We start from the raw sequence: 23,333 nt of genomic DNA, 5'->3' as shown, positions 1-23,333 counted from the left end.
TACAACACACAGAGCTATTTTCCTTTATTTGTTGTTAGGTGAAGTTATGGGCCAATTTGGCAAACAGTGTACAAACCCTCATTGTCAGGCTGATGGAAAAGCTAGACAAAGAGCATTTTACTGGTTGAAGGGTTTTTTAAGTACAAAGCGGTTGATTTGCGATGATCACACAAACATTATATTAAGCAGGACATTCATGACATGCTTGGATCCAACATCCCTAACAAATTGATGTTTGTAATTAGAGTTCGAAACCTGGCTAAACTATCATTATGACATCATGGATGAATTCTAGAATATACTATATAGCCTAGAAACCTGGTTAAACTATCACTATGACATCATGGATGAATTCTAGAATATACTATATAGCCTAGAAACCTGGTTAAACTATCATTATGACATCATGGATGAATTCTAGAATATACTATATATCCTAGAAACCTGGTTAAACTATCATTATGACTAGAGGTCGACCGATTAATTAGGGCCGATTTCAAGTTTTCATAACAATCGGAAATCTGTATTTTCGGACACCGATTTGGCCGTTTTTTTAACACCTTTATTTAATCTTAATTTAACTAGGAAAGTCGGTTAAGAACACATTCTTATTTTCAATGACGGCCTAGGAATGGTGGGTTAACTGCCATGTTCAGGGGCAGAACGGCAGATTTTCACCTTGTCCGCTCGGGGGATCCAATCTTACAACCTTACAGTTAACTAGTCCAACGCTATAACCACCTGCCTCTCGTTGCACTCCACAAGGAGACTGCCTGTTACGCGAATGCAGTAAGCCAAGGTAAGTTGCTAGCTAGCATTAAACTTATCTTATAAAAAACAATCAATCATAATCACTAGTTAACTACACATGGTTGATGATATTACTAGATATTATCTAGCGTGTCCTGCGTTGCATATAATCTGACTGAGCATACAAGCATCTAAGTATCTGACTGAGCGGTGGTAGGCAGCAGCAGGCTCGTAAGCATTCATTCAAACAGCACTTTCGTTCGTTTTGCCAGCAGCTCTTTGTTGTGCGTCAAACATTGCGCTGTTTATGACTTCAAGCCTATCAACTCCCGAGATGAGGCTGGTGTAACCGATGTGAAATGGCTAGCTAGCGGGGTGCGCGCTAATAGCGTTTCAAACGTCACTCGCTCTGAGCCTTGGAGAGATTGTTCCCCTTGCTCTGCATGGGTAACGCTACTTTGAGAGTGGCTGTTGTCGTCGTGTTCCTGGTTCGAGCCCAGGGAGGAGCGAGGAGAGGACGGAAGCTATACTGAGCATACAAGCATACAAGTATCTAAGTATCTGACTACACTGGCAATACTAAAGTGCCTACAAGAACATCCAATAGTCAAAGGTTAATGAAATACAAATGGTATAGAGAGAAATAGTCCTATAATTCCTATAATAACTACAACCTAAAACTTCTTACCTGGGAATATTGAAGACTCATGTTAAAAGGAACCACCAGCTTTCATATGTTCTCATGTTCTGAGCAAGGAACTTAAACGTTAGCTTTCTTACATGGCACATATTGCACTTTTACTTTCTTCTCCAACACTTTGTTTTTGCATTATTTAAACCAAATTGAAACATGTTTCATTATTTATTTGAGGCTAAATTGATTTTGATGTATTTTGATGTATTAATGTATTAAGTTAAAATAAGTGCTCATTCAGTATTGTTGTAATTGTCATTATTACAAATAAATAAAAACATTTTTTTTAATCGGCCGATTAATCGGTATCGGCTTTTGTGGCCCTCCAATAATCGGTATCGGCGTTGAAAAATCATAATCGGTTTACCTCTGTTTATAATGTGTTATTGTCTGCTTGATTTACTGTAGGCTCTCGTTAGTCTGTTTGGACACAGAGATACTTAGCTCATAATGTGTAGAGAACTGTTCCTTGATGGATAGGCTATTGTACAACACACAGAGCTATTTTCCTTTATTTGTTGTTAGGTGAAGTTATGGGTCCTACAGTAGGTCTATGTTATTGTCCTTTATTCAGGACATTTATAATTACAACACATTACAGAGTAGTCTAGTGGGATTATTCACAAAATTATCTAGTGATCAGGTTATGAAATGTCATGACAGACATTTTAGTTTCCATGTTTCACCTGAAATATTAAATGATTTATAGTCCTAGGTCTATGTTGTTGTTAGGTGAAGTTATGGGTTCTACAGTAGGTCTATGTTGTTGTTAGGTGAAGTTATGGGTCCTACAGTAGGTCTGTGTTGTTGTTAGGTGAAGTTATGGGTCCTACAGTAGGTCTATCTTGTTGTTAGGTGAAGTTATGGGTCCTACAGTAGGTCTATGTTATTGTTAGGTGAAGTTATGGGTCCTACAGTAGGTCTGTGTTGTTGTTAGGTGAAGTTATGGGTCCTACAGTAGGTCTATGTTGTTGTTAGGTGAAGTTATGGGTCCTACAGTAGGTCTATGTTATTGTTAGGTGAAGTTATGGGTCCTACAGTAGGTCTATGTTATTGTTAGGTGAAGTTATGGGTCCTACAGTAGGTCTATGTTGTTAGGTGAAGTTATGGGTTCTACAGTAGGTCTATGTTGTTGTTATGGGTCCTACAGTAGGTCTATGTTATTATTAGGTGAAGTTATGGGTCCTACAGTAGGTCTATGTTGTTGTTATGGGTCCTACAGTAGGTCTATGTTGTTGTTAGGTGAAGTTATGGGTCCTACAGTAGGTCTATGTTGTTGTTATGGGTCCTACAGTAGGTCTATGTTATTGTTAGGTGAAGTTATGGGTCCTACAGTAGGTCTATGTTATTGTTATGGGTCCTACAGTAGGTCTATGTTATTGTTAGGTGAAGTTATGGGCCAATTTGTTAAACACTTAATGTACAAACCCTCAGTTTCAGGCTGATGGCAACGCTAGCCAAAGAACATTTTACTGGTTGAAGTGTTTCAGTATAAAGCAGTTGATTTTGCGACAATAACACAAACATATAGGAGATTCAAACAAGCCTTACAATTACAATGCATGTGCATCGCTGCAATTTTAGCACAGAACACAGAGGGGTCCTTTTTTGGAGACCAAAGGTCATCTGGCACACTGCTTAGGTCTTGACTGTCTTAAGACAATTGTAAAATAATTTAACAGACATCAATTGTTGTACAACTGCATGGGTACGCTCTGGGCATCACCTTTTACCTCAAATAAACAGTGGATTTCTGCTGTTGTGGGCCTTAAACCGTCTGTTTGACTTTGTTGTTCGCACAGGAGAGATACGGGACTATCGTGGATCCTCTGGGGAGCCTCAACAACATCATGATGCTGACAAGGTAGAGAAGAGTCTCTCCAGATCAGAACACCTCAAGAAACACCCGCAGAGATCCACAGGGAAGATAACTCACTGCTGTTCTGACTGTGGGAAGAGATTAAACTCCTCAGTAAAACTTAAAATACATCAAAGAATTCACACAAGAGAGAAACCATATAGCTGTGATCAATGTGGGAAGAGTTTTAGTCAATCTGGAGATCTGACAGTGCACCAGAGAATACACACAGGAGAGAAACCGTTTAGCTGTGATCAATGTGGGGAGAGTTTTACTACATCTAGCCAGCTGACTGTACACCAGAGAAAACACACAGGAGAGAAACCTTATAGCTGTGGTCAATGTGGGGAGAGTTTTACTACATCTAGCAAGCTGACTGTACACCAGAGAAAACACACAGGAGAGAAACCTTATAGCTGTGGTCAATGTGGGAAGAGTTTTTCTACTTCTAGCCAGCTGACTGTACACCAGAGAACACACACAGGAGAGAAATCTTATAGCTGTAATCAATGTGGGAAGAGTTTTAGTCAATTTAGCTCTCTGACAGTGCACCAGAGAATACACACAGGAGAGAAACCATTTAGCTGTGGTCAATGTGGGAAGAGTTTTAGTCAATCTGGAGATCTGACAGTGCACCAGAGAATACACACAGGAGAGAAACCGTTTAGCTGTGATCAATGTGGGGAGAGTTTTACTACATCTAGCTCTCTGACTGTACACCAGAGAAAACACACAGGAGAGAAACCTTATAGCTGTGGTCAATGTGGGGAGAGTTTTACTACATCTAGCAAGCTGACTGTACACCAGAGAAAACACACAGGAGAGAAACCTTATAGCTGTGGTCAATGTGGGAAGAGTTTTTCTACTTCTAGCCAGCTGACTGTACACCAGAGAACACACACAGGAGAGAAATCTTATAGCTGTAATCAATGTGGGAAGAGTTTTAGTCAATTTAGCTCTCTGACAGTGCACCAGAGAATACACACAGGAGAGAAACCATTTAGCTGTGGTCAATGTGGGAAGAGTTTTAATCAATCTGGAGATCTGACAGTGCACCAGAGAATACACACAGGAGAGAAACCGTTTAGCTGTGATCAATGTGGGAAGAGTTTTTCTACTAATAGCTATCTAACTATACACCAGAGAACACACACAGGAGAGAAACCTTATAGCTGTAATCAATGTGGGAAGAGTTTTAGTCAATCTAGCTCTCTGACAGTGCTCCACAGAATACACACAGGAGAGAAACCATTTAGCTGTGATCAATGTGGGAGGAGTTTTTCAACTTCTACCTATCTAAATATACACCATAGAACCAAGGAACACACAAACACCCCTTAGCTGTGACCAGAGATAATCTGATAAATGATCTCTGATCAAATATCAGAAAATGTATGAAGGAGTTGTGTCATGATATCAATGAATTAATGTCACAATGTAGAATGTTTTAACATTGTAGTAGGAGTATTTTAATGTCTCAATGTAGAATGTTTTAATATATAGTATATTAATATACTCTGCAGTCAGTCAGTCAGAATGTCACAATGTAGAACCCTAAACATTTGCCCCCTTATCAATTGGTTTCAACATGATATGGATATTAGGCTCATTGGGGGAAATCCAGGCTCTGAATTGAAAGAGTACTATTTATATGATTTAACACAAAGTGACTAACAAAAAAAGAGTTGTCCTCTAACCAGTGATGTACACATTATTCCCAGAATCAACTGATTTCAACATGATATCGTTGAGTGATGACAAATAAGTGTTGTGTTCCTTTGTTTAGCGACCCCTAAACTTAAATGCATCACTCCAATATGTAGCTGACTGTCTTCTGCAGGTTGTCCTCTAACCAGTGAGCTAAAAGATATCTCCCATTTCCATGTTTTTTAGTTGTGTTAGTTTCAACAGCTCGTACAGCCGGATTTCCCCCCTAATCGATATCCGTGATTTATTGCTACTTGTCAAAACAACAGTGTTTTTGGTGCTTGTGCAGTTTATAAGGAGCTTGTTTTTAAAAAGACAATTATTGTGGCAGATGTTTGTGTATATACCACATGTTAGGTTTTCAATTGATCCCAAACTGTTTCTGCATATTGGTTATTTATTTGGACACGTTAAAACTGTGTTTTGACATTGGGCTATCCCACCTAGCAAAATGTAATTGAAAAGCCGTTGAAAATAATACTATGCAATCAAATATTTCACATTTTACATTTCATGTAAGATTTAGTAATGAAAATTATTCATGCAACCAACTGACGTTTTTTTGGGGTACAATTATATTGACATTGTTGCCCTGTTTTTAGAATATCAGGGTTAATTTTCAGATGTGCCAAACCAAATGTACTAGAGCATGACATTGGGGACTGGGCCCCGATCCAACAACATGCCTATCTAGTGAACCCTGAAAAGAGAGAGAAGCTCTGCAGTGAGGTGGAAAGTTACTGCAGATATTGCAGGAGTTTCCTCTTGAAATCAGACATGTCCGTGGTGAGGACAACCTGGTTGCTGATTGTCTCAAGGGGGGCAGTCAAAATGTTTTGTGTTTTGCGTTTAGCCAGTGCATTGCCATGGATCACAGTTTATTTTTACTGCACGTTTTTCCGTATTGGAGATGAGTTTTGTTTGGGCTCGTTCCAAGGGGACGAGAGTTCTAGAAGCTAGTGGGTTTTAGGAAGACGTGAGTTCTAGAAGCAGGTGAGTTTATAGAAGACGAGAGTTCTAGAAGCTAGTGAGTTTTAGGAAGAGGAGAGTTCTAGAAGCTAGTGAGTTCTAGAAGCTATAGAAAGAAAATTCTTTGTGGGAATAATAAAAAATAAATATTGTTTTTAATTGTTGTTTGCCAGTAGACAGACACCATGTTTATATTGGTGACGGTGAAGCATTGTAGTTGATTATAATGTGAAATGGAAGTTGTTTTCTGTTGTTAGTGAGCATTCTCTTAAGGTGTTAGGTAGTCTTTGGTTTTTCCATTTATGTTTTGAGGTTGGACTTTAGCACGTATAGCTCGTCAGCACGTAGGACGCACTGATTGGTGTCACCTCGTTAGTCAGTATGTGTTACACCTGTGTTGGCTTGTCCATCTCCTTAGTGGGAAGGTGTTTCACCTGAGCAGGTCCAGGTTATATTTAAGAGTTTCTGGCCCAGTGCTCCAGTTGTCTTGATAGATGTGGAGAGTCAACACCTTTAGTTGCTCCACCTTTTTGGTTTGCGTCCTGTCTTTAAGTTTGGTGTGGGATTTTCTTTTGTTTGCCTCTTCTTGGGAAGATTTAGTGGGTCTCATGGTTGGTGTCTTTTAGGTCCCAGTTGTTGTTACTAGTCAACTTTCAGTGACACCCCCATAGTGTCGGTTGGATATTGCATCCAATTAGTGTTTTAATCAATGGCATTTCCTTAGAATGCTCATTGGTCTTTCAGTTGTTAATCTTCTGTTTTTTTTTATCCTGTTATTTTTGTGTACTAAATATTTCTGGTTATTTTCATTGTTTTCTCCTGTGAAGCCATTGTGTTGCATCCATGTCTGAAATGTGCTGTATAAATAAAGCTTCTTTTGATTTTAAGAAATGAACCCAATGACTGACCAATCAACAGACTCTTGGTCTGAAAATCAGTATCAATCCCACTTTTCAAGCCTGCTGAAGGCGTGGTGGAGTGGTAAACACCACCCCCGGCTCTACCGGGGGCTTGAGGTGGTCTCCCACAGCTCTGCTTATGTCATGTTCTGTGGCCTTGCCGTTCCATTTCTTGACTGCCCCTGCAACACAGAAAGAAACACATTTAGTCATATTATATAAAACACTCAAAGTAATGGATGTGGAGCATCTATGGCCTCAGTTACACCTGGCACCTAAATGTGACTTCTGTCATCCGATCACTCCAAGCCTCATTAGGTTTAGATCTACCAGGATGGGCCTTTGACATAGTCTGGATGCAGTCAGGCCACTGAATATAAATAAGCAAAGTAAAAAGGTGTGGTGAATGAGTGGGGGAAAGTACATTCTACACAAATGACCTTCATAATAGCAAAGAACAAATGTGTGTGTCTGAGGGGAAATTAACTTTCATACAGCCAAAAGGGGTGAGAAATAACACCAATATCAGTGGACAATTTGCACTAATGTAAATAAACATAGATGATGGAACATATTCCCTTTAGCTGACGTGATGAACCGCTAAGGGGACATAAATATTTACCATCTAAACCATGTGTGACCTCTCACCTCTCTGGCTGTAGAAGTGTTCTTCCTAACCAGTTCCTCAACAGCTCTCTGACTGAGCTCCACCCTCACTGGGTCTTCAGAGGAGAGGAAGGCTGAGGAGGGATGGAAGGATGAATGGATCAATCAGTCAATAAAGTGTAGAGCTGCTGTCTATGCTGTCTGACAAAATCACTATTTTAGTTAATTAAAGTAAATAAGGCTTAATGACTGCTGAATGCCAACTATCAATCACTTAGATCATGTATACGTCCCTAGCCTGTTGAAGTTGACATTTAAAATGGTTAAGGTAGGGTTTAAGGTTAGGGTTTAGGGTAGGGATATCCCAAGGATTCCAGATAGCATTGACCATTGTGCATTCTTCTGTCTCTGTTACATAGCAGGTGTAAAATAAACAGACAAGACAAGTAGACACGCAGTGCATTATGGTCATTGTAGTTTAACAAATAGCATCTAATTATGCCAATCTGTATGTGGGGTTGTTAGAGAAGAATGTGATTGTCAGCCCTAACAATCATTTCTAGCACCTCATCAGGCTCTGTAAAAGTCTTCATTGATGACGTGTTCCTTCTATTCCAGGGGACAGCAGAGGAACTTCATCGATTCCACTCCTTCATCAATACAAGCAGTGAACATCTGAAATTCACCCTCACCTTTGATGCGCATGAAACAAGTTATCTGGACATTTTGATTAAGAAGGAGGGGGTTGGTTTTAGCACAGACCTATACAGGAAGCAGACGGACAGGAATTCCCTGTTACGCGGAGACAGCTTCCACCCTACACCCCTAAAAAAACAATTGTAATACTTGAGTATTACGAAAACATTTAAAATGTAAATTTGTAATTTTAATTTTGTAAATTTAAAACAAAAACATAACTGTTTGTACCACACTGTGTTGTTACCCTTTAACTTTTTGTCTGCAAATAAAATCTACATTTTACTGAACTGCGTCCAGTCAGCAGATGGACTAGATGCCGCTTAGGCCGCCCGTTGTGACTCCGTCAAGAATTCAGCAGAATTCCTCCGTCCACTGTGGGGCGCTGTAGAGTTATAATATCCATAACAACTACAGGTCAAACAGGGAAATGGTTCACATCGTTTTTCCACCATTTATTTTCACCATAGGGCTGTGTTTTGTTTAGGCTCACCCTGGTGTGACGTTTTGATAACCATGTAAATCTCTCTAGGACAAGGTGACTGAGGGTGAATGTACACTAGATAAATAGCGGTAAACTGCTGTGTGCCGCTCTGCCTGCCCGTTGTGATTCCGTCAAGAATTCAGCAGCGCAAGTTTGTATGAAGGTCTGGTTATTAAATGGGTACATAGTTCAATAGTAATATCCTCTAAAACGCTCTGGTGACAAACTTTGTTGCCCTGTTTCCAGTTGTCCACATGGCTGGGAGAACCTATTCAAGTAAGTAAATAGATTTTGAAAATGTAAAAACAACGATGTATAATTAGCTAACTAGCTACAGTGCAGGCTAACTCAAATGTGCTGCTAAATGAGCTAGCTAGTTGGCTAGCTAGCTATCTAACCAACTTCAAATACTGTATAGATAGCTAAGTGAATTAAATGTCACCAGCTACCTAGCTTCATATTAACTAGCTATCTATTTATCACTGTAAAAAAACAACTCCAAATGCATTTGTAGGTAGCTAGCTAACAGCCATGGAGGGTGAAAGGATAGCAGCCCCAACTGTCAGTGAGAGAGGAGGCTATTCTGGATAGGGCAGGTACTTTTGTGTTGTTCCTGTCCCTAGAAGTGAGGACGGAGATAATAGTAACATAATATTCAGTGTGGTGTAATTTGACTATAATGAAGTGTGTTTCTTGTGAGGTTTTCTGTCCTCAGATAAAGATGATAGCCAGTCTACATATGAAGAGGTCCCAATGAAGAGCAGTGGTTCTCAGTCCTGGGGACTCAAAGAGGCACATTGTTGTTTTTGCCTCAGCACTGCACAGCTGATTCAAATGATCAACTCATCATCAAGCTTCAAGTGGTATTTATGTATTCATTTGTGATGTCATCCTTGATATGATCCTGTTATTGTCACATGCACATATGTGTGCCCATGCATCTATCAATCCAATGTTATCATGACTTGTTATCAGGGATATTATACTTTAGTAATCCACAATGACCTGGGGCCTGTTGCACAAAACTAGGATAAGGGATTAAGCCAGGATATCTTGGTGATCCTGGCTCAATTGATCCGTAATCCGGTTGCACTAAAGATGGATAGGGGGCAGGAGGATATGTTATGGTATAAATTACCATGGAGATTTATTCTGTGGAGCTAGCCTGCTCCAGACCAGGCTAAATTCCAGGATCTATTTAATCTCATCCCTAATGTCAGTCAGCAGTCACCACAAATGGAAACCAATAGTTATTTCACTGCTCACTATACATTGTTATCACATATAACTAGACCCACTGTTATTATTTAAACGTTTGTGATCATTAATTTCAATGATTTTGGATAAAAAATGATTTTTAGATGATGTTGCTATCATTAGATAATTTACAGTTTCCCATAGACTATAAGGCTATATATAAAATGATAGAATATTAGGGCCACAGAGGGGAAAAAAACACAAGTCATAATATTGTAACCAGTTGTTTTAAAGGAGGACAGTTGTTAAAATGACAGATGTGGGCATTTCGTGAAATTGTACTTCAGTATGGTTTCATAAACAAAGACATGCTGATGTGCCAGAATATTAAGTATCACATTGTCATAAGTATCAAAACAATATGTAGCTTTTCTGCAGAAAGAACCAGCCTCATAAATTTATGACTTTATCCTTTTTCTTCAGTGTGGCCCTAGTACTCTGTCATATAAACAAATACACATTCCATATGAATATAAAAACACAATGTGTAACATTATGTTCCTTTATTGAATAAGGACAAAACAAAGCAGGTAAACCATCAGCTCCTTTCGAAACTGAAGTCACAGTGACTCTACAAGATGGAAAGCACAGAATCCAAGCATATTATACAAAATGATACATACACATTCAAAGGTCTGTATATAACACACCCTGCATGTCTGCACACTAAAATAAATGCAGGACAAATCCATACACATCAACTGAACAGACAAATGAATGGATGCAGTAGCCTCCCTGCAGCCTTGTATTACACACAGTATACCGCACAAACATCATAAGAGGCCAAATTCGTCAAAAAACGAACCCAAAAAAACCCAAATTCCTCTGCCACCGCAGGACATATTTAACCAAAATTGAAAGCACACATACTAACAAAAATAATTCAACACATATTGGTCCCTCAGCAGCCGACCACTGTCGTCATCAGGGAAGATTGCCGGATTGTCCCAGTCCATGGCTGGTGGCACTCTGGGGGCCCTCTCCTTCCTCAGGCAGGCCACATTGTGGAGGACAGCACAAGCCACAGTAATATCACATGCCCTAACAGGGCTGACCCTTAATTTGTGAAGGCAGTGAAAGCGTGCCTTCAGGAGGCCAAAGGTCATTTCAACTCTGGCCTTGGTCCTGGCATGGGCATGGTTGTAGGCCTGCTGTGCTTCCTGGGGGTCTGTGAAAGGTGTCAGGAGAAAAGGCTGGCAGCCATACCCCCTGTCTCCCAGCAACACACCAGAGAATTCACCTGTCAACACAAAATCTCATCATTACTACCTCATAAACACAGTGATATTCTTGACACAGCCATGATGGTTATAAATAGGGGTTGTGTGGCTTACCTTGTGATAGGCACTGATAGATTTCAGAGGCCCGAAAGATTCTGGAGTCATGGACTGAGCCAGGCCATTTTGCCACAACATTGCTGATCACACAGTCAGCATTGCAGACCATCTGAAATCATAAGATGAGGAATATTACACCAATCAATGCACATCACTGGCAATGCAGAGTGTTCGTCAATGGACAATATCAAAAAGTTATGTTCACCTGAACATTAATGCTGTGAAAGGATTTCCTATTCACAAAATCGGCCTCATGGGCACCTGAGGGGGCTTTTATCCTTATGTGTGTGCAGTCCACTGCACCAATGACATTGGGGAAACCTGTCACACAAAGTAATGAGTATCCTACTATGTGTTAACAGTTGTCCTGTAATTTGTAGATCCTCTTACCTGCAATCCTATAGAACTCCTCTTTGATGTCACAGAGTCTTCTGTGGCCAGGGAAGGAGATGAAGACATCTGCTAATGCTTTGATAGCCAGACACACACTCCTTATTGTGCGGCAAATTGTGGCCTTGTTCAGCTGTTCTGCATCCCCCACTGAGTACAGGAAGGCTCCACTAGCAAAAAAGCGCAAGGCCACACAAACCATTTGCTCCACACTCAGTGCATGGCTCCGTGCAGTGCGGTGCTTAATCCTGGGACCCAGTAGTCTGCATAGATACCTGATGCCATCTGCAGAAAACCTGTATCTTTCATATAGATGGTCATCAGGGAAGGCCAGTGGGTCCAACCGGTCCCTGAAGACCCTTTCTCGCCTGAAGGCTCTCCTCAGCACAAGTGCTTCTTCATCCACCACATCTCGCACGAATGGGCATGCCATTGTCAGAGCAGAAAGGAACACACAATTTTGGGCCTTCATATAGGCTAGTGGCCACACCTGGTGCTGGGGGGGTGGGCAAAAGAGGGCGATGCCTTATAACGATGACTTGGTTGTACTGATTGCTGGGAAAATAAAAAAAACCTTAGAAAGATGCCACCGTCCTGTGTGCTCACAATAAGAGCTCATATGTCATGGCTCACTTGACTTTACGAGAATATACCTAATTTTTATTTTGAGCTGTGTCATCTTCTTGGAGCTGGGGGAGGAAAGAAAAATAATGATTAATACATTTGTGTTACAGTTAGCATACAGTGTACATTGAAGGCATATCTCACCTCCCTCTCAAGTTTTTTTATTTCAAGGTCCAGTTTCCTAATTGTCCTCTTTTTTATTTCGGACTCCAGTGCAAGATTTTCCATCTTTTTCTTCTTGTACTGAATGTCTATGTCTGCCAGTTCTATTTGGCGCCGGAGGTGGTTGCCATACAACTTTCTGATAGCTTGTGAGCTCTGTGAACACAATACAATTAGCGCAGCTGGAATTTGGCAGGATGTGGTGTCCTTTTATTAATACGCACTATGTTGCCAGGCTGGTTTTCCCACTGTATAGCATCTGGGTCCTGTAAAAGAAATTAGATTTTTTGATTTTGATGAGGACTCCTCACCATTGTAGAGTAAATAGTACTTTCACAGTCTTAACATGATACCTCATGCCTTCTGGAATCCAGAGAGATGGTCTCCTCCTCATCATCGTCTCCATCATGTGCTGTTGCTGCTGCACTGGGGCCTTCACCCTATCACATTTAATCGGATTCATATTGAAGCTAGTAGACAAGACATGCCAGGCCTACAGTATGCCTTTGATGGAGTACTCACTGGATCAGCATCGTCTGGTGCTTGTGCTGGTGGCTCTAACAGGAACACAGTGCTGCCAGACACTGCAAGGCAATAGGTAAACCAAAGTCAGACAGTCCAAATTGATTCAATATGAATGTGGTTGTATCCCATGTAGAGATGGAAGGACATACCTTGAATGAAGCGGGTGGCATCTTGGGAGGAACCGATGCTCGTCTCTTTCCCCCCAGGGATCCCCTCTAAGACGGGCCTGCCTTTATTTAGCTCCAAGGCCATGTCCTCTGCTGGGGTAAGGTCAGCCTTTGGTGACCCACCACCCGTGCCTTGTCTGTGGGTATTCTTTTTCACTGCTAAAACAGTACAGACAATGTGTGAGCAGGCACCTTCTGGGTACAATATATGCTTGTGCTTTGTTAAATATTAGTCAGGGACCATACCATTCTGCAGAATGTTCTTGTATTTGATTTTGACCTGCTGCCATGTCCGTTTTGGCCCGTTCATGTTTAATCTACACACACACACACACACACACACACATTTAATGGAGTCACACTGCAAAAAATTACTTGGTATTTTTGTCTTGTTTTCAGTAAAAATATCAAAAAATGTATCATAGCTTTATACAGTGTGATGGAGTTACTTTACACAATTTCACTCATATCTGCAGTGCATTTCAATTAAAAATTTAACCGTTTCATAATTACAGTACAACTGCATTTTTGGAGATGTGAATTAAATATTTGAATTGTAATTGTGATGTTTCAGCGGAGCGGTGAGTGTGTAATTGTGCACTACTTACGCATTCAGGCGGTCTGCAATACTTTGCCACGCTTTTTCTCTTTGCTTTATCACTGTGGCGGTGTTGCCTTTCTTCTTAATTATATCTTTTACCTCCTCGTATGCCTCCATGAGGATTTGTGCTTCCGACGGGGAAAAGTACGCGGCTCTAGTTGCCATGGTAAATCAGTTAATCTGTGATCTGTGGCGGGGTCTATTTGAGTGAGCCGTGAGCGCGCACCTATCCAGGATTGGTTTCACCTGGCTTAATGAATCCGTGTCTGCTCATCCTGGCTTGGTCTTTGTGCAACCAATTAAGCCTGGACGCACATGTTTTGGCTTCATTGAGCTCAGCTGAGTCATTTATCCCGGATGTCTTAATTCTACTTTTGTGCAACAGGCCCCGGGTGATGTAACAGTCTAATATTTACATTGTCTTCCATATTCCTACAGATACCTTGTAACTGGAGATTCCTTCAAAACGATTGCCTACAGTTACCGTGTAGGGCACTGCAAGGTTGGGTGACCAGGGTCATCAGGGACTGCCTCCTGGAGGAATTCAGGTGTGTGAAGGCTACCTGTGTCCTGCGTAACTTCATGCGGATGGACACGAGGACCAGGAGGGGATCTGCAGCTCGCCGCCGTGTCCCAGAGGAGGAGTCTGCTGCTCTGCAGGATGTTTCAAGGATGGGGTCCAACAACGCAGCAAGAGAGGCAATCCTTGTGCAGGAGATCTTCACCTCCTATTTCTTCAACGAGGGTACTGTTCCCTGGCAACACTATAGACTACACTATGCACAACCAAAAGCTCTTTTAAGAGGGTGCTGTTCCCTGGCAACACTATAGACTACACTATGCACAACCAAAGGCTCTTTTAAGAGGGTGCTGTTCCCTGGCAACACCATAGACTACACTATGCACAACCAAAGGCTCTTTTAAGAGCCATCCACATTGCAATAAGATTATTCTTCCATTTACTTAGCTATGTCAACTGCAGTTATTCAATTCACAGTTTCTCTCCCTTTGATTTCTACTTCTCAGGTGAGGGTGCTGTTTAGGTAAGGGTGTGATGTCTGAGCAAAAACAAAACAGGCTGTTTTAAATCACCCATATTGAAAAAATGTAGAACAATTAGACACCCTATAACCCACACCTACACACTCATGTATCAATCTGATTGATGGATTGTGTTGTGCAGTAAGCAGGTTCAGGTGTATAACTGTGGCTCCTTCCACCTTCAAAGAATAGGCAAGAGGGCCAACCATGGAGAATAGTAAGACACTTCATTATTTCTATAACTACACTATATTGTTTGTGGGTCATTTCATGTTTTTCAGCATAAAGTACTCTGCAGCCACTTAGTGTGGTGTGGACACCAGGTGATGCCACACACAGATTCCTGTTGAACATTGTGGCTTTAACTACCTTTCTCAATAACAGTCTCTCTCCTTCACTTCATCCCTCTCTCCCCTTCTCCCTAAATCCTCTAGGTTATATCAGCTGTGTCGGTGAACCCCTCCTGCATCTGAACTGGCTACATAGAGGGCACAGCATGATCAGATGTGAGAGGTCACTTGGTCAGGTCAACAGGAAGTATTATTAAAGAGATGCTTTACATTGAAATACAGATTGATGCAGTAGTCCCAGAGTTAATGATCCCAGGTCAGTTTATATTATACAGGAAATATTATTAAAGAGATGCTTTACATTGAAATACAGAGATGCAGTAGTCCCAGAGTTAATGATCCAAGGTCAGTTTTGCATTTCACCTCCTGATTGATGACTAACAATGTTAGAATTAAAAATAAAAAACACAAGGCTTAAACATGCTCTCTCTCCATCTGTCTCTCGTCTGCAGATATGTTTTGATGTGAGAGGATGCCAACCCCCAGTCCCATCATCGCCACCTCACCTGCTTTTAAGATAACCTTTAGGCCGACGTGAAACATTAGTATGTAATTGTGATGAACTGAGAGAATATTTAGGTAGCACTGTGATTCATTAATCATGTGCTGCCTTCCCTGCTCCTATGTGCTTACCTCTTTCCCTTTCTGTCTTTTACACCTCTCTCTCCACCTCCTCTTTCTTCCTCTGTTTTTATAATGCACAACAGATGTGCATTGAAGTACAGATTGAATTTGTATTTATAACACTTGGATAATGAGCTTTTCAATAAAGCGTTTCACATTCTCTACTGGTTGAAATGAAGTGTAATGTGATGAAATACTCCACCTATCCTGTGTTTATCAGATCAATGCAGATGAAGGGCATTAGATATTGAGATGAACCGGTGTTGGAGTATTTACATGATGCATAGGAAGTGTAGTGTACTGTTTTTTTAACATTATATTTCTGTATATATGAATTAACTAGTTAAATCCTGTTTCTAGTCTATTAGTTACAATGTGTAAACATTGATGTCCCAGGACCAAGATTGGGAAACACTGTTGAAGTGTACAATTATAATACATACATGAAGACACAGCGTCATTCAAATACTGGAATTTGATACTCCTGGTATTGGATATGACTGAAAAATAATCTCAAAGACATTCATACCTATACTGCACCTTTATTTGCCAAGGTAGAGTACATGATCAGTGAATATATTAAATGTACAGGCTACAATGTGGGGATCTCATGCATGGTAATAACTACATGTATATACGACTTGCATCCTTGGCACAACATGATATTATATTCTACTCAATCCATAGGCTTCATTAATGTCATTCAGACTGTTTTGAAGTTGATACAACTGGCTGTGATAGCTGAGGTTCATAGCTAGGTTCTGAACTAATATGTATACCAAACGTTTGGGTCCATACACAGATCGGCTAGCTAGCTAGCTACACATCCATGGGCATACAGGGCTTTTAATCATCCACTGCACAATAAGCAAGAACATAGCTAGCTACGTGATTTCATCTATCTGCATGGCAAATATCAGCAAGGAAAGCTTACAAAATTGTACATTCAATTTGCAGTAAAATCTTCAGCTAGCTAGATTCTTTACATCCACTGTTACACAAAACGACAGTCTGGTTTGCTGGTTGTTTCAGGAGTCCCTAAACAACCAGAATTACAATTTCATACTCATGTCACAACACCCATAAAGCTAGCCAGCTAGCTGGCTAATGTTAGCTAGTCAGCTAGCTGGCTAAATCACGATTTCCGTAAATTGATTTTATGTTAAAAAAAAATGCATAATCGTTTGTCTCTACATGAACTAACATTCCTGTCAACTGTACATGTTTTTGCATGATTTTTTATGACGTTATAATTCCTTACAGTTGCTTCCATCCTACAGTTCTGTGTAGGGGTTCCCCTCTCTCCTAGTATTTCTGTTCGTCATCTTTGATTCAGTTCAGTGTATGCGTACCCCTCTCTCCTAGTATTTCTGTCCGCCATCTTTGATTCAGTTCTGTGTAGGCTTACCCCTCTCTCCTAGTATTTCTGTTCGCCATCTTTGATTCAGTTCAGTGTATGCGTACCCCTCTCTCCTAGTATTTCTGTCCGCCATCTTTGATTCAGTTCAGTTCTGTGTAGAGGTTCCCCTCTCTTCTAGTATTTCTGTTCGCCATCTTTGATTCAGTTCAGTGTATGCGTACCCCTCTCTCCTAGTATTTCTGTCCGCCATCTTTGATTCAGTTCAGTTCTGTGTAGAGGTTCCCCTCTCTCCTAGTATATCTTTGCTGAAGAAAGTCTAACAGTCACTAGTGCAGCAGCAGCCTCCCCCGGTCCTAGTACCGGCCTTGTAAGAAGTTTAAGATGCGATGGAACGGTTGACGAAAATGAGAAATCACAGAAAAAATATATTGACTGATATTGATTTATTTAGGGGGGTGGCTAATTAATATTTTAGGACTAGCTACGTCCCTGATTCCTACCTCCTTTTTGTCTGAACATGAAATTGACATTTTACTCAACTGCGTTACCCACTCCATTCAGCAGATTGCGGTCTGCGACTTTAAGGCAATGCTGCTACTGTGACGTATAATCTAGTGGACGGAACGCTTCTTTCAACAGCAGCAACATTTCGTCAGCCACATCGGTAGCTTGCTAGACAAAATAGACCAACCAATAAAGCTCTTTAGACGCTTTAGTGTATATTAGCCACCGTATTTTAAACCCACTTCTGTCGTATAGTTAGTTATCCGTTTTAATTTCATATTTACGGTATTGTTTTTATTCATCTTGCGGACTGGTTAAGTTAGCATTAGCCTAGCTAGCTAACATCTCCAACCATGAGGTCACTAAACTACTCTCTTGTTAATGAAGAGGAGGACTGCTGGACGGAGAAAGAAGCTCTCGTCAAAGAGGAGAAGGAAGAGGAGGATATCACAGTAAAACAAGAATTAGAGGTGGAGGCTGTTACCGTGAAAAAAGAAGAGAAAGACGTTTCAGTGAAAGAAGAGGAAGATGCGTTCAGAGTTAAAGAGGAAGAAGATTTTACAGTAAAAGAAGAGGAGGAGGATGCAGCTTTTTGGGTGAAAGAGGAGGAGGAGGAAACTGGATATCTGGGCCCGGTTTCCCAAACGCATCTTAAGGCATCCAATGGTTCTAAGGATGAACTTAGCCATAATATGGTTTTGAGAGACCGTTCCCTGATTAACACAAGTAAGTACTGTCTTAAAAACAGAGACACAAACTCTGCAGTTGTTGAACTGATGTTTAATTTTTTTTATTTAACCTTTATTTAACCAGGTGGCTATGATGTCATAATGATAGTTTAACCAGGTGATCATGATGTCATAATGATAGTTTAACCAGGTGGCCATGATGTCATAATGATAGTTTAACCAGGTAGGCCATGATGTCATAATGATAGTTTAACCAGGTAGGCCAGTTGAGAACACGTTCTCAATTACAACTGCGACCTGGCCAAGATAAAGCAAAGCAGTGTGACACAGACAACAACACAGAGTTACACATGGAATAACATACAATAAACAAGCCAATAACACAATAAGCAAGTCAATGACAGTAGAAAAAAAGTAAGTCTATATATAGTGTGTGCAAAAGGCATGAGGAGGTAGGCAATAAATAGGCCATAGTAGCGAAGAATTACAATTTAGCAGATTAACACTGGAGTGATAAATGAGCAGATGATGATGTGCAAGTAGAGATACTGGTGTGCAAAAGAGCAGAAAAGTAAATAAAACAGTTTGGGGATGAGGTAGGTAGATTGGGTGGACTATTTACAGATGGACTATGTACAGCTGCAGCGATCGGTTAGCTTCTCAGATAGCTGATGTTTAAAGTTGGTAAGGGAAATATAAGTCTCCAGCTTCAGCGATTTTTGAAATTCGTTCCAGTCATTGGCAGCAGAGAACTGGAAGGATGTGTGGTGGTAAAGGGGAAATCTGCAATTGCTACATCCATATTTTGACTTTTAAACTATTTATTTCTAGCCATTGATTCTTGAAGAATATAACACATGCCTCATGAGTTTAGTTCATCTGTTTGCCCCATCAGAACCCCAAATAAGCTTTTTTTACTCCAATGTTTAGCAACAATGTAAATCAACACTGTATAGCCTCAACATGGTTAAAACTATAATGTTGATATCATGGATGGTCAGTCCTTGCATCCATAGGTCTGTCTATGAATTTGAAAGTAGTTACATTTCTCCAGCCCCATCCATCATCTTATTTTTATTTTATTTTTTATTTTACCGTTATTTTACCAGGTAAGTTGACTGAGAACACGTTCTCATTTGCAGCAACGACCTGGGGAATAGTTACAGGGGAGAGGAGGGGGATGAATGAGCCAATTGTAAACTGGGGATTATTAGGTGACCATGATGGTTTGAGGGCCAGATTGGGAATTTAGCCAGGACACCGGGGTTAACACCCCTACTCTTACGATAAGTGCCATGGGATCTTTAATGACATCAGAGAGTCAGGACACCCGTTTAACGTCCCATCCGAAAGACGGCACCCTACACACAGGGCAGTGTCCCCAATCACTGCCCTGGGGCATTGGGATATTTTATTAGACCAGAGGAAAGAGTGCCTCCTACTGGCCCTCCAATACCACTTCCAGCAGCATCTGGTCTCCCATCCAGGGACTGACCAGGACCAACCCTGCTTAGCTTCAGAAGCAAGCCAGCAGTGGTATGCAAAACAGTGGTGGAATTACAGCTTTGTTATTGGTTGATTGATTCTTGTGTGGCTTTTTTAAAGGGACAACCTAGCATTTAAACAGCAACAAAATGGCTGCCCAGAGACTTGGTTTGGTAAACAGCTGAGGGATGGGGGCTGGAGAAATGTAACCACTCTCAAATTCATAGAGAAAGCTATTGTATCAACCGTAATCCAACACCTAGCGACCTCGTCAAGAAGTTCAGACATCTTGGCATAACAGTTATAAGGTGTTGGCTTGACAGTCGCTGGACCCAGGTTTGAGTTCAGCTCAGAGCAACCCCCTGAATTCACTACACTATGAATACAAGGACTGGCCATGCATGATGTCATAATGATAGTTTAACCAGGTTTCTAGGCTATATAGTATATTCTAGAATTCATCCATGATGTCATAATGATAGTTTAACCAGGTTTCTAGGATATATAGTATATTCTAGAATTCATCCATGATGTCATAATGATAGTTTAACCAGGTTTCTAGGCTATTTTGTATATTCTAGAATTCATCCATGATGTCATAATTATAGTTTAACCAGGTTTCTAGGATATATAGTATATTCTAGAATTCATCCATGATGTCATAATTATAGTTTAAACAGGTTTCTGGGATATATAGTATATTCTAGAAGTCATCCATGATGTCATAATGATAGTTTAACCAGGTTTCTGGGATATATAGTATATTCTAGAATTCATCCATGATGTCATAATGATAGTTTAACCAGGTTTCGAGGCTATATAGTATATTCTAGAATTCATCCATGATGTCATAATGATAGTTTAACCAGGTTTCTAGGATATATAGTTTATTCTAGAATTGCCAGTGTAGATTTCCTGTGGGGGTCAAATTGTTAGAGCTGTTGATAAGTCATTGTATAATTTTCAGCCAATTTATTTTCTTGCCATTACATCAATACAGCCCAACCAGAAGAGAAGAAACTCTTCCCGATCCACCTCCTGACGGCCTTCATAAATTCTGACGTTGCTGGTAATAGGCTACACAAGCAGTCAGCAAACTACATTTTGAGTGCAAATGTATCTTACCATTTCTACTGATCTGGTGCCAGTTATGATTTTCATATGTTCATTTTACTGGAACAGTTTCATTTAATTTATAATAGTATCTCAAAATCATTGTCTGTGATTAATCTACATTCTATCTAAATGAAAATTATACAAATCTAAAAGTAACTTTTATAGCCCACTATGTAAAAAATTGCCTACATAAAGCCAACACATAAAAACATTGCATTCTGCATTTAGAAAATATCCTGATAAAAATATCTTGCATATCACTTTGGCTGCACATGGCCTGTCTACAACAAGCTTGCATCATTGTATAAAATATTCTAGGCCCTCAGTTTCCTGCTCCAGTGAGTTCTGGACAGACACAGCTGTAGGCTATTTGTGTAAGGGATAAGAAATAATCAGGTATTTTATGACATTTCCACTGGATCAGAGCATTACATTTTTCCCTTTCATGATGAGTGGTTATCGAAAGGGCGAGAGCTGGAAATATTTTTCAAATACTTTAAGGAACTATTGTCATTTGAAATTGATTTTGATTAGACTTTGTTTACATGCTGTTAGAGGTGAAGAGAAATGTGCTTTGAGAAGCTCCACAACTCATTAGTGGTGCAGCATTAAGACAATCAGAAATACTATCAGACATCCCCAAATGGGCACATTTATAGGCCTTCATTTGCGCTCAGGCCAGGTAGACTAGTCCTACTTCTATATGCGTAATCAGGTGTGCGTCCTTACTCAAAATTGACAGGAGTGTTTCAAATGAAAGACAATGAATAAATTGACAAAACTGACGCATTTAGTGTCTCCTTATGTTACGCTGGGAAAACAGTTTTCATGGACAATGATGATTCATGGAATCCTAAATAACTTCAGAGTTTGCAAAATCCAATGGTTTTAACCGAGAGTCACCTTAACTTTATTGACACCCAAATGGATACTGTCATTAACGCGGTTCTTCAATAATTACACACCATTCTTAATACTGTAGCTGTTCAACCAGCAAACATCACGACATGCAACAACAAGCAAAGTGCTTCTTCATTCATTACTCTGGTAAAGACAGTTATGCCGTCCTCCACGTTGGATCCAACATCCCTAACAAATTGATGTTTATAATTTTATTGTCTGCTTGATTTACAGTAAGGTCTCGTTAGTCTGTTGGCACACAGAGATACTTTGCTCATAATGTGTAGAGAACTGTTCCTTGATGGATAGGCTATTGTACAACACACAGAGCTATTTTCCTTTATTCAGGACATTTAGAATGACAACACATTACAGAGTAGCCTAGTGGGATTATTCACAAAATTATCTGGTGATCAGGTTATGAAATGTCATGACAAAGACATTTTAGTTTCCATGTTTCACCTGAAATATTAAATGATTTATAGTCCTAGGTCTATGTTATTGTTAGGTGAAGTTATGGGTCCTACAGTAGGTCTATGTTGTTGTTAGGTGAAGTTATGGGTCCTACAGTAGGTCTATCTTGTTGTTAGGTGAAGTTATGGGTCCTACAGTAGGTCTATGTTGTTGTTAGGTCAAGTTATGGGCCAATTTGTTAAACACTTAATGTACAAACCCTCAGTTTCAGGCTGATGGCAAAGCTAGCTAAAGAGCATTTTACTGGTTGAAGTGTTTTATAAGTATAAAGCAGTTGATTTGCGGCAATAACACAAACATATTAAGCAGGAGATTCAAACGATCGTTACAGTTATTATCCAAAAGTAATGTGAAATGCACTCATAAGCAACCTGTAAATGGAGGCTGTTTTTGCTGTCAGCCTATGAGAACTCCCCTGAGTTTTCCCCCATGGTGGTGAATTAGTGAATAGACACAGAACTTAATGTGAGTTTCCTTGAGTAGCACTCCTGATCTTGCGCTGTAATATTCAGAATACATTGTGGAAAACTAAAATCTTTCTTCACCATTTTTGTTCCAGGCAGATATACTACATCCATAACTAGTGGTTTCCTCATTAGCAGGGAGGAGTTTCTACGACCAGATATACTACACCCATAACTAGTGGTTTCCTCATTAGCAGATATACTACATCCATAACTAGTGGTTTCCTCATTACCAGATATACTACATCCATAACTAGTGGTTTCCTCATTAGCAGATATACTACATCCATAACTAGCGGTTTCTGCAATCAAATTGTGTGTGCATCGCCCTCGTGCTGCAATTTTAGCACAGAACACAGAAAGGGGCCTTTTTTGGAGACCAAAGGTCGTCTGGTCTGGCACACTGCTTAGGTCTTGACTGTCTTAAGACAATTGTAAAATAATTTAACAGACATCAATTGTTGTACAACTGCATGGGTACGCTCTGGGCATCACCTTTTACCTCAAATAAACAGTGGATTTCTGCTGTTGTGGGCCTTTAACCGTCTGACTTTGTTGTTCACACAGGAGAGATACGGGACTATCGTGGATCCTCTGGGG

General features: G+C 40.3%; 2 protein-coding genes across 3 annotated transcripts in view; one reads left to right on the top strand and one right to left on the bottom strand.

The window, feature by feature from the left end:
- Positions 1–6,860, top strand: part of LOC139547988 (zinc finger protein ZFP2-like) — a 39,726-nt gene extending 32,866 nt beyond the window's left edge. For both annotated transcript variants that reach the window (XM_071357263.1, XM_071357255.1), the window contains exon 2: positions 3,247–6,860. In XM_071357263.1, the coding sequence (XP_071213364.1) occupies positions 3,247–4,643 (1,397 nt within the window). In that variant the 3' untranslated portion in view covers positions 4,644–6,860. The remainder of the gene's footprint in view (positions 1–3,246) is intronic.
- A 3,548-nt stretch (positions 6,861–10,408) lies between these two features.
- Positions 10,409–14,247, bottom strand: LOC139550120 (uncharacterized). Its single transcript, XM_071360766.1, has 8 exons — positions 13,372–14,247; positions 13,108–13,284; positions 12,956–13,017; positions 12,787–12,873; positions 12,416–12,699; positions 11,648–12,336; positions 11,255–11,366; positions 10,409–11,160 (listed from the first exon to the last, which is right to left on the bottom strand). The coding sequence occupies exons 1-5, from the start codon at positions 13,433–13,435 to the stop codon at positions 12,607–12,609; spliced, it is 483 nt and encodes a 160-aa protein (XP_071216867.1). The 5' UTR covers positions 13,436–14,247; the 3' UTR covers positions 10,409–11,160; positions 11,255–11,366; positions 11,648–12,336; positions 12,416–12,606.
- Between the last annotated feature and the right edge of the window lie 9,086 nt (positions 14,248–23,333).

The sequence above is a fragment of the Salvelinus alpinus genome, chromosome 2 (genome assembly GCF_045679555.1).
Source record: "Salvelinus alpinus chromosome 2, SLU_Salpinus.1, whole genome shotgun sequence".
NCBI classification, from domain to species: Eukaryota; Metazoa; Chordata; class Actinopteri; order Salmoniformes; family Salmonidae; genus Salvelinus; species Salvelinus alpinus.
This window is presented reverse-complemented; position numbering and strand designations above follow the sequence as displayed.